General features: G+C 36.8%; 1 protein-coding gene across 4 annotated transcripts in view; it reads left to right on the top strand.

Moving 5' to 3' along the window:
* CEP120 (centrosomal protein 120) overlaps positions 1 to 17,010 on the top strand; it is a 78,770-nt gene that overhangs the window by 7,125 nt on the left and 54,635 nt on the right. For 3 of the 4 annotated variants that reach the window (XM_022588678.2, XM_022588677.2, XM_022588682.2), the window contains 2 exons: positions 2,312 to 2,453; positions 12,378 to 12,526. In XM_022588678.2, the coding sequence (XP_022444386.2) occupies positions 2,312 to 2,453; positions 12,378 to 12,526 (291 nt within the window). The remainder of the gene's footprint in view (positions 1 to 2,311; positions 2,454 to 12,377; positions 12,527 to 17,010) is intronic. The other variant, XM_022588681.2, reaches the window with a different exon arrangement.

The raw sequence follows: 17,010 nt of genomic DNA, 5'->3' as shown, positions 1-17,010 counted from the left end.
TAAATTAGGATTCTGTGAAGAAAAATTTACCTGTTACTAACATTTTTGGTACTGATAGCAATGATAGAGGCATACCTTGTTTTATTGCAGTTCACTTTATTGTGCTTCACAGATACTTTTTTTTTTTTTTTTTAAACCAAGTGAAGGTTTGTGGCAACCCTATGTCAAGCAAATCTGTTGGGGCTGTTTTCCAGCAGCATTTGCTCACATTTTGGTAATTCTTGTAATGTTTCAAACATTTTCATTATTATATTTGTTACAGTGATCTGTGATCAGTGATCTCTGATGTTACTATTGTAAAAAGATTATGACTCACTGAAGGCTCAGATGATGGTTAGCATTTCTAGCGATAAAGTACTTTTTAAATAAGGTATGTACATTGTTTTTTTAGGCATAATGCTACTCTGCACACTTAATAGACTACAGGATAGTGTGAACATAACTTCTGTATGCACCAGGAAACCAAAAAATTTGTGTGACTCACTTTATTGCAATAGTCACTTTATTGTGGTGGTCTGGAACTGAACTTACAATATCTCCAAGGGGGTGTGTGTATTTGCAAATGAGCCAGTCAACCTGGCCCAAATTTGGAATTATTCAAAAGAAACTGAACTGCTTTAAAAGAGGACTTGTTCCTCCTCCATCCTTAGGTACTCATCACCTCTCTGCCCCCAAGTCCTGAAAAAGGTTTTCCTTCTTTAAGCTTAGACCCTGAATACTTCTGCAGTTGCTTTGGTTAAAGAGAAGGTAAATCCTTTCAGGAGGAGGATATCTGAGCTGAGATCATGCCTCTAAATGCTTTTGGTGTTCCTTTTCCCCTTGTCTAGTCCTTTAGGGCAGTCTGTCATCGTATTGGTGAAGAAAGTTAAGGAGAAATTTTTTTTTTTTTTTTTTTTTTTTGCGGTACGCGGGCCTCTCACTGTTGTGGCCTCTCCCGTTGCGGATCACAGCTCCGGACGCGCAGGCTCAGCGGCCATGGCTCACGGGCCCAGCCACTCCGCGGCATGTGGGATCTTCCCGGACCGGGGCATGAACCCATGTCCCCTGCATCGGCAGGCGGACTCTCAACCACTGCGCCACCAGGGAAGCCCCCGAGAAATTTTTTTAAATTATGTTAGTTTTGGGGAAACCAAATATTGTCTTGTTTAATGTCTTCTGTTTGCCAGCAGAAGAAATATTTGAAGTTGGATAGTAGAATATTTGAATTTCAAGATAAATTGATTCTCTATAAATAAACACAAACAGAAGAGCCTAGATTTATTTTTCTGAGTTAATAAGAGAAATATAAATCCTGTGAACAGCTAAAAATATTTTTTTCCAGGCTTATACTTAAAATTAGAAAATATCTGTCATAAGAAATACAGCAACAAACTGAGTTTTTGCCTTTAAAAAAGTTGGTTGTGGATTTTTTTTAAATACCTGTGGGCTAGTTCACTCTGTTTTACTTACAAACATAATTTGAATATAAAGCTGCAGTTTTTGGTTTTGATCACTATAAGCACCAGTTCCTATGCCTCTATATTACAGTGGTCAGAGTAAGAATGCTGTTTACACGTATTGAAATGGTGCCCCTTCACTAATGATACACGTGGTCTTGGGCCATGAGATTTTGATTTTGGTATTAGAATTCTTGAGGTTACCTTGCGGTTTGGGGGAGGAGGTGGCTATTCAGGTAATTTAGGATACCTCATTCTGTGAGAAACCCTTTCTATTTCAGTTTCAGTCAAATACATGGTTCATAACCCAGAACTCTACCATTAGACCTTACTTAAGTATTTTGTTAGTATTTTTATTAACACTAAGCTTTTCATTTTCTGATTTGATATAAACAGAACAAAGCAGAAATGTGGCAGGCAGAAAACGTATAACAGAAAAAGTGAAAAATTAGGGGTTAGGAAATGGAAAATTGGATAGTCTTTGTTGTTGTTATAAGGGATGAAGTGAGATTAAGGATATGAGTGAAGATAGAAAGAAATACACATACTGGGTTTCCTCCTCTTTAATATATTATTACCTGTTGAAGCATAGGAGTAGAAACAAGGAAGGCAATCTAAACTTATACTTAATTTTTTCATGAGGAAATTCAGTTAGTATACTTAATTTTTTCATGAGGAAATTCAGTTAGTTTCCTAAGCAGGATTAATTTCTTTTGAGGAAAATGTGGGGAAAGAAAATGCTTTAAAGGAGGAGAAAGTACTGAGAAACTACAGGAAGTATATTTAGAAGCTTATAAAACATTTCCCACTACTGTATATTTCCTATTAACTATTAAGGAGTTTTGCTTTTGTTTTGTTTTGTTGTTACTCTCTAGGCACCAAAATGGTACCAGTTGCTGAGTAATAAATACACCAAGTTCAAGTCTGAGATACAGATAAGCATTGCTTTGGAAACAGATACAAAGGCACCAGTGGATAGTTTTAAAGCAAAGGGAGCCCCTTCTCGAGATGGAAGAGGTTTGTACATCATCTCTAAGGTTATTCTCTGAGAAGTTATATCTGTGCACTAGAACTTGAGGAAGGGAGGGGAGGAGGTATTATAGGAAGATAAATGCAGGAGTGTAAACTGATCTTACTCTAGAGCAGCAGACAAACGTTGGGACATTGTTACACATGAATGCTTGTTGCTCTTATCTCTTGTTTACAAAAATTAGAAATAGGAAAGATTGTCTTTTCTTTATTTGATATGTATAACAGAACAAAGCAGAATTTTATATTGTTTATAAAAATTGCTATTTAGGAAAATTTTCTTCCTAGGATGAGTGCAGGATAGCCAAAAATGCTTATGCTGGTCTCTGTTAACTCAGCTTTAGTTTAAGAAAACCTTCATTTTTTTTCCCCCTTTATTTTTTAATTAATAAACCTTTTTTTTAGAGCATTTTTAGGTTCACAGCAAAATTGAGTGGGAAGTACTCAGTGTTCCCAGATACCCACATACACACACAGTCCTCCCCACCACTATCAGCATCTCCCACCAGAGCGGTACACTTGTTGAAATCGATGAACCCACATTGACACATAATTATCACCCAGTATCCATAATTAATATTAGGGTTTGTCCTTGGTATTGTACACTGTATAGGTTTTGACAAATGTGTAAGGACACATATCCATGATTGGAGTATCCTACAGAATAGTTTCACTGCCCTGAAGATCCTCTATGTTCTGCTTGTTCATCCCTCCCGCCCCTCTAACCCTTGGCAACTACTGATCTTACTATCTCCGTAGTTTTGCTTTGTTCAGAATGTTGTATTGTTGGAATCATGTAGCATGGAGCCTTTTCAGATTGGATTTTTTCACTTAGTAATATGCATTTAAGTTTCTTTGTCTTTTTGTGGCATGATAGGTCATTTCTTTTTAGAGCTGAATAATATTCCATTGTTTGGATGTACCACTGTTTATTTAAACACTCAGCTACTGAAGGATATCTTGGTTGCTTCCAAGTTGGGGCAGTTAGGAATAAAGCTGTTACAGACATCTCTGCAGGCTTTTGAGCAGACCTAAGTTTTCAGTTCATTTGGGTAAATACCAAGGAGCATGATTACTGGATCCTATGGCAAAAGCATGCCTAGTTTTATAAGAAGCTGCCAAACTGTAAGAGTATATGGTAAGAATATATTTAATTTTGTAAAAAACCAACAAACTGTCTTCCAAAGTGACTACCATTTTGCATTCCCACCAGCAGTGAATAAGAGTTCTTGTTCCTCCATGTCCTTGTCAGCATTTGGTGTTGTCACTGTTTTTGATTTTGTTCATTCTGATAGATGTGTAGTGGTGTCTCATTGTTTTAATTTGCGATTCTCTAGTAATAAATGATGTTAATATCTTTTCATGTGCTTACTTGCCATCAGTATATCTTCTTAAGTGAGGTGTCTGTTCAGGTCTTTTGCCCATTTTTTAATTGGTTGTGTGTTTTGTTTTGTTGCATTTTAAGAGTTCTTTTTATATTTTGGATAACAGTCCTTTATCAAATGTCTCTTTTGCAAATACTTTTTCCAGTCTGTGACTTGTCTTCTCATTCTTTTGACATTGTTTTTAGTAGAGCAGAAGTTTCTAAATTTTAATGAAATCCACCTCATCAGTTCTTTCATGCATTGTACCTACAGTGTTACATCTAAAAGGTCATTATCATACCCAAGGTCGTCCAGGTTTTTCCTGTATTGTCTTTTTAGGATTTAATAAAGTTTTGTGCTTTACACTTTGGTCTATGATCCGTTTTTTTTGTTTTGTTTTGTTTTGTTTTGTTTTTTGCGGTACGTGGGCCTCTCACTGTTGTGGCCTCTCCCGTTGCGGAGCACGGGCTCCGGACGCTCAGGCTCAGCGGCCGTGGCTCACGGGCCCAGCCGCTCCGCGGCATGTGGGATCTTCCCAGACCGGGGCACGAACCCGTGTCCCCTGCATCGGCAGGCAGACTCTCAACCACTGCGCCACCAGGGAAGCCCTATGATCCATTTTGAGTTCATTTTTGTGAAGGTTTTAAGGTCTGTGTCTGTATTCATTTTTTTTTTACATGTAGATGTCCAGTTGTTCCAGCACCACTTTTTGAAAGAGTATCTTTGCTCCATTGTATTTCCTTTGCTACTTTGTCAAAGATCAGTTGACTGTATTTATGTTGGTCTATTTCTAGTCTTTCTATTCTATTTCACTGATCTTTGTGTCTGTTTCACCAGTACCACACTGTCTTGATTATTGTAGCTTTATATTAAGTCTTGAGGTTGAGTATTCCAACTCTGTTGTTCTTCAGTGTTGAGTTGCCTGTTCTGGGTCTTTTGCTTCTCCATGTAAACTTTGGAAGCGTTTTGTCTATGTCCACGAAATAATTTTCTGGGATTTTGATTGGGATTGCGTTGATTGTGTAGATCAAGTTGGGAAGGACTGACATCCTGACAGTATTGAATTGTCCTATTAGCATAGAATATCTTTCCTTATTTAGTTCTTCTTTGACTTTATTTATCGCAGTTTTATAGTTCACCTCATATAGATCTTCTGCATGCTTTGTTAGATTTATTCCTAAGTATTTAATAGTTTTGGGTGCTAATATAAATGGTATTTTATTTTATTTTTTGATGGTACATTTTAAAGAAATTTTTATTTTATATTGGAGTATATTTCATTTACAATGTTGTGTTACTTTCAGGTGTAGAGCAAAGTGATTCAGTTATACATATACGTATATCTGTTCTTTTTCGAATTCTTTTCCCATTTAGGTTATTACAGAATATTGAGTAGAGTTCCCTGTGCTATACAGTAGGTCCTTATTGGTTATCTATTTTAAATATAGTAGTGTGTATATGTCAGTCCCAAACTCCCAATTTATCCCTCCTCCCCACCTTTCCCCTTTGGTAACCATGAGTCTCTTCTCTAAGTTTGTAAGTCTCTGTTCTGTAAATAAATTTATTTGTATCATATTTTTAAAATTTCTACATATAAGTGGTATCATATTAGTCTTTCTCTGTCTGACTTCACTTAGTATGATAATCTCCATCCATATTGCTGCAAGTGGCATTATTTCATTCTTTTTAATGAGTAATATTCCATTGTATACATGTACCACATCTTTTTTATCCATTCATCTGTGGATGGACATTTAGGTTGCTTCCATGTCCTGGCTATTGTAAATAGTGCTGCAGTGAACATTGGGGTACATGTGTCTTTTCAAGTTATGGTTTTCTCCAGATATATGCCCAGGAGTGGGATTGCTGGATCATATGGTTGCTCTATTTTTACTCCATTGGTTTATTTTTGTTTTTATTTCCATTACTCTAGGAGATGGATTGAAAAAGATATTCCTGCAATTTATGTCAAAGAGTGTTTTTCCTATGATTTCCTCTAACAGATTTATAGTATCTGGTCTTACATTTAGGTCTTTACTCCATTTTGAGTTTATTTTTGTGTATGGTGTTAGAGAATGTTCTAATTTCATTCTTTTACATGTAGCTGTCCAGTTTTCCCAGCACCACTTATTGAAGAGGCTGTCTTTTCTCCATTATATATTCTTGCCTCTTTTGTCGAAGATTAATTGACCATAGGTGCGTGGGTTTATTTCTGGGCTTTCTATCCTGTTCCATTGATCTATCTTTCTGTTTTTGCACCAGTACCATACTGTTTTGATTACTGTAGCTTTGTAGTATAGTCTGAATTTGGGGAGCCTGATTCCTCCAGCTCTGTTTTTCTTTCTTAGGATTGCTTTGGCTATGCGGGGTCTTTTGTGTCTCCATACACATTGTAAAAATTTTTTGTTCTAGTTCTATGAAAAATGCCATTGGTAATTTGATAGGGATTGCACTGAATCTGTAGATTGCCTTGGGTTGTATAGTTATTTTAACAATAGTGATTCTTCCAATCCAAGAACATGGTATACCTCTCCATCTGTTTGTGTCATCTTCGATTTCTTTCATCAGCATCTTATACTTTTTGGAGTACAGGTCTTTTGTCTCCTTAGGTTTATTCCTAGGTATTTTATTCTTTTTGATGTGATGGTAAATGGGATTGTTTCTTTCATTTCTCTTTATCAATCATCTTTTGTTGTTAGTGTACAGAAATGCAACAGATTTCTGTGTATTAATTTTGTATCCTACAACTTTACCAAATTGAGCTCTACTAGTTTTCTGGTAGCATCTTTAGGATGTTTTATGTATAGTGTCATGTCATCTGCAAACAGTGACAGTTTTACTTCTTCTCTTCCAATTTGGATTCCTTTTATTTCTTTTTCTTCTCTGATTGCCATGGCTAAGACTTCCAAAACTATGTTCAATAAAAGTGGTGAGACGGAATGCTTTCAGCTGTTCCTGATTGCGAATGGTTAGCTGTGGGTTTGTCATATGTGGCCCTTATTATGTTGAGGTAAGTTCCTTCTGTGCCCACTTTCTGGAGAGTTTTTAATCATAAATGGGTATTGAATTTTGTGAACAGCTTTTTCTGCATCTCTTGAGATGATCACATGGTTTTTATTCTTCAGTTTGTTAATGTGGTGCATCACACTGATTGATTTGCAGATATTGAAGAATCCTTGCATCCCTGGGGTAAATCCCACTTGATCGTGGTGTATGATCCTTTTAATATATTGCTGGATTTGGTTTGCCAGTTTTTTGTTGAGAATTTTTGCATCTATGTTCATCAGTGATATTGGCCTTTGTTCCTCCATGGGTTTATCTTGCCTGGGACTCTCTGCGCTTCGTGGATTTGAGTGTTTCCTTTCCCATGTTAGGGAAGTTTTCACCTATGATCTCTTCAGATGTTTTCTTGGACCGTTTCTCTCTCTCTTCTCCTTCTGAGACCCCATGTAATGAGAATGTTGTTGCCTTTAATGTTGTTCCATGGGTCTCTTAGAACATCCTCATATCTTTCCTTTTTTTTCCTTTATTCTGTTCCGCAGCAATATATCCACCATCTGTCTTCCAACTCACTTATCCATCCTTCTGCCTCGTTTAGTTTGCTATTGATTCCTTCTAGTGGATTTTTTGTTTCAGTTCTTGTATCGTTCATCTCTGTTTGCTTGTTCTTTAGATCTTCTAGCTCTTTATTAAACATTTCTTATATCTTTTCAGTCTCTGCCTTCATTCTTTTTTGAGATCTTGGATCATCTTTACTATCATTACTCTGAATTCTTCTTCATGTAGATTGCATATCTCCACTTCACTTAGTAGTTCTTCTGGGGTTTTATCTTGTTCCTTCGTCTGGGACATACTCCTCTGTCATCTCATTTTGTCTAACTTTCTGTGATTGAGGTTTCTGTTCCACAGACTGCAGGGTTGTAGTTCTTGCTTCTGCTTTCTGCCCACTGGTGGATGAGGCCCAACTAAGAGGCTTGTGCAGGCTTCCTGGTGGGAGTTTCCTGCCCATTTGTGGGTGGCCTGGGTCTTGACCCTCTGGTGGGTAGGGCTGTGTCAAGGGATTTGTTTAGCGGGAAGCTGTGGGCTCAGAAAGACTCAGCCTGTCTCCTGATGAGTGGGGCTGTGTTCCTGCCCTGTTGGTTGTTTGGCCTCAGGTGTCCCAGCACTGGAGCCTACAGGCTGTTGGGTGGGGCCAGATCTTGGGGAGAAAATTGCAGTCTCCAGGACAGCTCACGCCAATGAGTACTCCCCAGAAGTACTGCCACCAATGTCTCTGTCCCTGCAGTGAGCCACAGCTGCCCCCCGCCTTTCCCGGAGACCCTCCAGTACCAGCAGGTAGGTCTGGCCCAGGCTCCTATGAGATCACTGCTTTTTCACCTGGGTCCTGGTGTGCATGAGACCTTGTGTGCACCCTCCAAGAGTGGAGTTTCTGTTTCCTCCGGTCCTGTGGATTTCCTGCGATCAAACCCCACAGGCCTTCAAAGCCAGTTTGCTCTGGGGGCTCCTCCTTCCCGTGCCAGACCTCCAGGCCAGGGAGCCTGACATGGGGCTCAGAACTTTCACTCCTGTGGGGGAACCTCTGTGATATAATTATTTTCCAGTTCGTGGGTCGCCCACCCAGTGGGAATGGGATTTGATTTTACTGAGTTTGTGCCCCTCCTACCCTGTCTTTGTGGCTTCTCTGTCTTTGGATGTAGGATATCTTTTTTGGTAGGTTCCAGCATTTTTTTTGTTGATGGTTGTTCATCAGTTAGCTGTGATTTTGGTGTTTTTGGGGGAAGAGGTGAGCTTACATCCCCTACTCTGCCATCTTGTCTCCGTGGTAGTTAATTTTTTGTAAATGGTATTTTAAATTTCAAATGCCACTTGTTTATTATTGGTCTGTAGTGAAGCAGTTGGCTTTTGCATATTAACCTTGTCTCCTGCAGCCTTGTTATAATTGCTTATTATTAGTTCCAGTAGTAGGTTTTTTTTGTTTTGTTTTTGTTTTTGGTCTTTCCATAGATGGTCATTCTACAGTTACTTGCAAACAAAGACAGTTTTGTGTCTTTCTTCCCAATCTGCATGACTTTGTTTCTTTTCTTGTGTTCCTGCATTAGCTAGGACTTACAGTGTGCTATTGAAAAGCAGTAGTGAAAGGGGACATCCTTGCCGTACTCCTGTTCTTAGTGGGAAAGCTTCTCACCATTAAGTATGATGTTAGCTGTAGATTTTTTGTAGATGTTCTTTATCAGGTGAGGAGGTTACTCTCTATTTCTAGTTTGCAGAGTGTTTTATCATGAATGAGTGTTGGATTTTGTCAAATGCTTTTTCTGCATGTATTAATACAATCATGTGGTTTTTCTTCTTTAGCCTGTTGACATGATGGATTACATTAATGGCTTTTTGAATGTTGAACCAGTCTTGTGTACCTTGAATAAATCCATTTGGTTGTGGTGTATAGTTCTTTTTACACATTGTGTTGATTTTATTGGCTAATACTTTGTTGAGGATTTTTACATCTATGTTTATGAGATATTGGTCTGTTGTTTTCTTCTCTTGTAAAGTCTTTGCTTGGATTTCATATTAGGATAATGCTAGTCTCATATAATGAGTTAGGAAGTATTCCCTCTGCTTCTGTCTTGTGGAAAAAAAAAAATTGTAGAGCATTGGTATAATTTCTTCCTTGAATGTTAGGTAGAATTCACCAGTGAATCCTTCTGGATCTGGTGTTTTCTGTTCTCTAAAGTTATTGATTCAATTTCATTAAGTGATATAGGCCTATTCTGATTGTTTCTTCTTGTGTGTGTTTTAGCAGATTGTGTTTTTGAAAGGAATTGTCCATTTCATCTAGGTTATCAAACTTGTGGGCATAGAGTTGTTCATAGCATTCCTTTATTAAACTTTTAATGTCCATGGGAATCTGTAGTGATGTCCCTTTTTTCATTTCTGTTAATAGTAATTTGTGTCTTCTTTATTTTCTTAGGCTGGCTAGATGCTTATTGATTTTATTGATCTTTTCAAAGAACCAGATTTTGATTTTGTTAAATTTTTTCTCCATTGATTTCCTGTTTTCAATTTCATTGATTTTTGCTCTAGTTTTTATTGTTTCTCTTCTTCTGCTTACTTTGGATTTAATTTGCTCCTCTTTTTCTGTTTTCCTAAGATTGAAGTGTAGATTATGGATTTTTTTTTTTTTTTTTGCCTTTTAGTGTGCCTTGTAATTTTTTATTGAAAGATGGACATGATATACTGGGTAAAGGAAAATAGACTTTTAGTAATATAGCGATAAGGGGGAGGGGAAGCATTTTATAGTCTTGTGATTAGGTTTCAGTCTTGGTGAGGCTGTGTCCCCTGTACTGTTTGGGCTTGTCTGGTACTAGATTTTGGTTATGCATCTTTGGCAGGCCTATTAAGATGCTCTGTTCTCATTGCATCTTATCAGGTGGCGCACTATTTTGATTTAGTCTCACTACTGATTATGATCACTTGATTACTTGATTATGGTGGTGTGTGTCTGTTCTCAACTATAAATTTTTGTTTTCTTTTGTACTTAATAAATATTTTGTGGGGAGGATTTAGAAAATAAGAAAAATATTTATTCTTCATTATACCTTCAATTTATTCACTTATTTGTATTGCCTAAGTATGGACTTGACAGTTTTCTCTTTATTTAGCGGGTTATAATCTTTAACCATCATTATTTGTCCCAGATTTGGGCATTGAGAACCCCTTCAAGCTTCTTCTGTTTCCTTTTTATGATCTCAATAATCCTTTGAGCTTTTTTAAAAAAAAAAGTTTATTTATTTATTTATTTATTTGGCTGTGTTGTGTCTTAGTTGCAGCACATGGGATCTTCGTTGTGGCATGCAGGATTTTTTGTTGTGGCTCGCGGGCTTCTCTCCAGTCATGGTGTGGGCTCTAGAGTGCGCAGGCTCAGTAGTTGCAGCACATGGGCTCTCTAGTTGTGGTGCACGAGCTCTAGAGTGCGCGGACTCAGTAGCTGTGGTGTGCAGGTTTAGTTGCCCCGCAGCATGTGGTATCTTAGTTCCCTGATCAGAGATCCAACCCGCATCCCCTGCATCGGAAGGCGGATTCTTTACCACTGGACCACCAGGGAAGTCTCTTTGAGCTTTTGTTTCTTTTTCCTGATACAAGAAGATGGTCCAGGTTCATCAAATAATTTTCCTATCTCAGCCCTGGATTCAGCCATTACTTTAAGGAGCCCTGCTTCTTTTTAGAAAAGAATGATGTTTACAAGTCAAGATCCAGCTGCTACGTGTGCTCTTGGGGTGTTGTTCCCATGTATGTATACATACACACGCAGACACATGGATACATATACACAGACACATGTATATATACATATATACTTTATATATCGATTTGCCTATATATATACTGAACAACATATATTCACATTGACACATTCAATCCTTTTAATCCTACACCACAAGATTTATCCTAGTGTTCTCCCTTTCTGATAATGCGAGACCTGTCATAGTTAGTATTTTGACCTCTTAAGCTCTGCTGACCTTACTATTTAATGGCTACCTTTATTAAAGTACTTAATTGTCAGGTACTGTGCTAAGTGCTTTTGTTATCTAATTTGGTCTTCTCAACAACACTGTAAAAGCTTTGCGGAAGGAAAAATGGAGACTAAAGGAGATCATATAATTTTCCCATACAACTACTGAATGACAGAACTAGGGTTGGAACTTTGGTCTATGTGAATGTAGTGTCTATACTCTTAACCATTAAACTATTTTTAGCTAGTGCTACTGTAAGCACATTTCTTTTGGCTTAACTCCTGAAGGAGTCGAGGATTGCTGGTTTACAGGGTATGCAGATATAAAATTTTGATAAGCCCTGATATATTACCCTCCAAAAGGTTGTACTAGTCTGGACCTACCAATGTGGAGAGTGCCAACCTGCTGGCAATCTCCCTGACACTGAATATTGTCTATTATTTTAGTTTTGTGTAGTTTTGTTTTTTTCCTTAATCAGTTTTGAAAAATCCTTGTCCCTCTCCAGTCTCTTCATAACGAAGCCTATTTGATTATATCTCTTCTCTCCTCAAAATTGTTTTATTGTTTTCTCTTATTCTTAGAAAACTATCCAAATGTTTCAGCATGGCATTCAGGGAAGCTCTTTATGATATGGCCTCTCCCCACTTTCTGTACCTGAGTCCTCACTCTATGATCCAGCATGCCATATCTATTTCAGTTCTCTAACCACATGCTTTCTCTTGCTTCAGTGTCTTTGTATATGTTGTTTCTTCTGCCTAGAACACTGTTTTCCACTCCCTCATTCTCTGTCTAGTCACCTTGCTCTTTTTAGCCAAGTTTTACTTATTTTTCAGTTCGCAGTTTAGATTCACTTCCTTGGGGCAACCTGTGATACCTTTTCTACATGGTTTATTAAATTGAAATCAAAGGAAACCTTACTGAGATATTAACTGTATCTGTGAAAACTGCCAAGTAAATTAAAAAGTATAACCAGCTTTCAAAATCTTATAATGGTTTATGGCAAACTACAATGTAGTTTAATTGTGTTTTTTTCCATAAAGTACCTGCCAGCCTGTCTGGACTTGACGCAAAGGACATTGTGGCGGTGCTGAATGAGGAGGGAGGCTATCATCAGATTGGACCAGCAGAGAACTGTACTGAATTCTTCATGATGTCCGTGACCATAGCATTCGCCACCCAGTTGGAGCAGGTGAGATGAGTGATTCATGAAGAACTTGAAAACATTTTATTTTTAAAATCTGTCTTTTAGGTATTAAAAAGACTTGCAAGTAGACTTACAAAAATAATTTAGAAAAATGTTTTCTTTCATATCAGAAAGCATTTTTGTTTTAGGAAAAGAATAAATTGGGATGATCTTGGTAGTAAGAGAATAAATTAAATCTCTTAGAATTTAAAAGAAAGACCATAAATAAGCATTGTTTCACATTGTAAAGACTGTTATGAAATGATTTTTTTCTAAGTGTTAAATACTTTACTTTTTGGAGAAATATACAATGTTGGGAACATTGTCTCAGTCAGACCTTAATAGCTGTCAGGTCTGGGATTAGATTTTACGTTATTTACACACTAACAAATTAGCCTAAATGCTGCCAGAAGACAGAAGATTCTTGGGTCAGAGAGAAAGGAGTATACTACTCTTAGCACAGCAAGCAAGATGAATATCAGCATATTTCTTTCAGTTCCCCCTATCCCAAGTCCCATGGAGGTGACGTAGAGGGGCTCAGGTGGTTGCTCCACACTCATTGGGAGTGTGTCACAGCTGAGGAACACAGAACTTAGGGAATGTACGACTTTTACTGTAAGTAGTCTAGGTCTTTGTCTGGGAAGACACGTTACTTTATGAAAGTTATGATCTGCATAAACAACGCTGGGAGATGGCCTGGGTAAGAGTGGTCAGGGCCTTGCATTCTTGTTACACTCAGCAAGAATGTGCAGGGATGCTCAGGGCCTGTTGCCGATTGCTTCCTCCCAGCAATGGTTCAACACAAAAGTAGCTGTTATTTCATTGTCCTTTTCAGGATCGAGTCCAGATTTTTTGACATTATGTTGATCTATAGCACCTGAAATAAATTAATACTTTAAAAAATAGAGAATATGGCTTATGACTTTAAAATTTTTATCAGACTATTCACTTTCCCAGATAATCCGCATTCATAAGTGAAATATGAGTTAGTGACGACACGAAATCTTAATAAGATCTATCAGGTACAGATTTTTCTCAGGAAATGTGTTTAGCTCTGTCACACTGAATTCATGCCCACTACAAAAAGTACTTTTTATATATACGTATTCTTTGAGCTTTTTCTTTCCCAATTTGGTACTGTCATTTTCTCATTGACACTATATATATGTGATTTTGTCTCTCTCCATCAATTTCCTTTTTTTCCTCTCTTCAGAAAGCTCTGCTTGTGGATTGCCCCGGCTTAATATGCCACCCTGGTTGGGGGGGAAGCTAGATGTCCACTGTTCGTTCATTAACCACATCAGAACACACATTAGATAGTGAGTCTACTGTGTTTTTACTGTGTTATTATTAAATACCTGCAAAGTATTTTAAATTGCTACTTTATTTTTAAAAATATTTTTTCAACTCCCTAGGAAGGCATAATTTTACTTGTGTTATGTTTTGTGAAATAGGTATGTGTTCACTACTTTGCTAATGTTGTATTTAATCCTAGCACAACTTTAGGGGATTATTATTTGCATTTTTGGGATGAGGAAACCAAGTTTTGAGAAAGTTTTTTAGCTAGTAAATATCCTAGGAATTTCTGGCCATATGGTCACTCTCCACATTCTCTTGTTCCCATATTTTGCTCTCTTGTCTCTGAAGGGGTTTTGGAGTAAGATCAATTTGAGTTGGAATCTAATTCTCACTACTTACTGGCTTCTTTAACTTAGGCAACTTACTTAACCTTTCTCAGACTTGAATTTTCTCAGTTGTATGGTGGCAGTAGTACCAGCCTTGTGGGTGTGCATGAGGAATGAGATAAAACTAATGTGCTTAACCTGTAGTTTGTATGTGTGAACCTATATTTATATAGTGAAAGCTTGTGGGTAATTGACCTACTGAATCCACGACTAAAACTAATACAGTTCTTGGTAATACAAAGTAACTTTTTAGGACAAGTCACTCAGTTTAGTTAAAAATAAAAAAACAGATTGATGTCTGGCAAGCTATTTGCTATCTCTGATAAAAATTAAGCCAAGTAGGTTCCTCAAAAGATTAAACAGAATTACCATAGAACCCAGCAATTTCACTACTGGGTATATATCAAAAGAATTGAAAACAAGGTATTCAGATAAAAACTTGTACATAAATGTTCATAGCAGCACTATTTACAGTATCCCAGAATATCACAGAAATAACCCAGATGTCCATTTATGGATGAATAGATTAACAAAATAAATAAATACACACACACACACGCACACACACACTCTGGAGTATTATTTAACTATAAAAGAAATGAAGTACTGATACATGCTACAACAAAGATGAATGTTGTAAACATGTTGAGTGAAATAAGCCAGACACAAAAGGTCACATACTGTATGAGTCCATTTATATAAAATATCCAGATGGGCAGACCAATAAAGACAAAACGCAGATTTGTGGTCACCAGGGGAGGGAGAAGTTAGGGGGGAGTGGAATAGGGGTGGCTGCTCAGTGGTTCTGGTGTTTCTGTTTGGGGTGATGGAAGAGTTCTGGAACTAGGTAGCGGTGATGGTTGCACAACATTGTGAATGTACTTAATGTTCCTGAACTGCACAGTTTTTAATGGTTAAAATGATAAATTTTCTGTTATGTGTATTTTACAATAATTTTTTAAAACACAAAAAATTAAGCCCAATAATTTATTCATCCCTTGATACTGCTTAGTATTACTTGTTTGCTTTTTTCACTCTTTATGGACAAGCCAAGGATTTTAAAAAATAGTTTAGTTTTTTTCTTCTCAAGCTAGTCAAAGGTAGTGTGAGAAAGCATCTAGCGATAAACAAACATACCTTTCAGATGCAAACAAGTGTCTTAGAACATTGATACTGTAAAGTAGTAGAATGCAGGAATGAAATTAGAGTAAGAATACTGGATTGTGATAATCTTGCTTCCTTTTTAAATATTGAAATTAGGGCAAAAAACCTGTTTCTAAATCCAAGGATGATGAAGGATTTTTAAAAGCATCTCTTCTCTTAGTGGAAATTACTTAGAATTAAATGTGCTATGAAATATAAAACGGCTATCTTTATTTCTTAAAATTTTTATTGCTTTCTGACTATGGAAGAAAGTAAAAGAAAATGAAAGTCTCTTTTAATTAAACTCCTCAGAAATAATCACCCATAAGAGCAGTATATTCTTTTCCTCAGATATTTTCCCGTTCACATAATAGCTGACTATGTGCTAGGCCGACTTGTAGAAGTGAACATGTATTATCTCTTTTAATCCTTCCAAGAACCCTAAGAGAAATGGAGGTACAGAGTGATTAAGTACTTGTCTGAAGTCTCATAGGAAGCCATTGGTGGAACCAAAGTTGAGGGTCGGGGCTTACTCCAGAATTTGTGCTCTCAACAACTAAAAGTGTATAGGTGCTGGCTCTCAATAAATATAAATCTACATGATTAAAATCCACATGATTAAAATCTAATCAAACAAATACATTTTAAAGTATAGGATTAAAGTAATAACTTGCTTTGTATATAAAATATATTTAATATAAAATAAATAACTTTATTGACTATTTACTGTGTGCTCAGTACTGGGTTATTTTAATCTTTTACTTTTATTTTCACAAACTTACAGACTTACAAACTGTCCTGTAAGTTTTTTTGACCTAAAAATATTTTAGGTAACTTTCATGTCACTATATCATTATTTAGGAGCCATATTGTTTGATAACTATAATATTTTTAAGCCATCTCCTGTTGCAGAACATGTCAGTTACTTATGGTTTGTTACTTTTAACAATGTGCTAGCAAACATTAAAGGTCTGTTAGAAGGTATTTTGCATTTTATGCGACAAGCATCCCATGTCTTTATGTCACATAGCCAGGAAACTACCAGCTTTGAGAAGTAACACTCCTAGTATGGAAGACATCCTTTTTTTTTTTTTTTTTAATTTTATATTATACTGTAGTTGCTTTACAATGTTGTGTTAGTATCAGGTGTACAGCAAAATGATTTAGTTATACATACATACATATATATATATTCTACTTAAGTTACTACAGAATACTGAGCAGAGTTCCCTGTGCTATACAGCAGGTCCTTGTTGGTTATCTGTTTTAAATATAGTGCTGCATATATGTCAATCCCAAACTCCCAATTTATCCCTCCCCCCCACCTTTCCCCTTTGCTAACCATAAGTTTATTTTCCATGTCTGCAGATCTGTTTCTGTTTTGTAAATAAGTTCATTTGTATCATTTTTTTCCCGCATATAAGTGATATCATATGATATTTGTATTTCTCTGTCTGACTTCACTTAGTACGATAATCTCTAGGTCCATCCATGTTGCTGCAAATGGCATTATTTCATTTTTTTTTAATGGCTGAGTAATATTCCATTGTATATGTGTACCACATCTTCTTTATCCATTCATCTGTCGATGGACATTTAGGTTGTTTCCATGCCTTGGCTATTGTAAACAGCACTGCAGTGAACGTTGGGGTGCATGTATCC

The sequence above is a fragment of the Delphinapterus leucas genome, chromosome 3 (assembly GCF_059928025.1).
Source record: "Delphinapterus leucas isolate spDelLeu-1000000601 "Yukka" chromosome 3, BTC_Dleu_Yukka2, whole genome shotgun sequence".
NCBI classification, from domain to species: Eukaryota; Metazoa; Chordata; class Mammalia; order Artiodactyla; family Monodontidae; genus Delphinapterus; species Delphinapterus leucas.
Note: the sequence above shows the minus strand (reverse complement) of the source record. Positions and strands in the feature narration are given on the sequence as shown.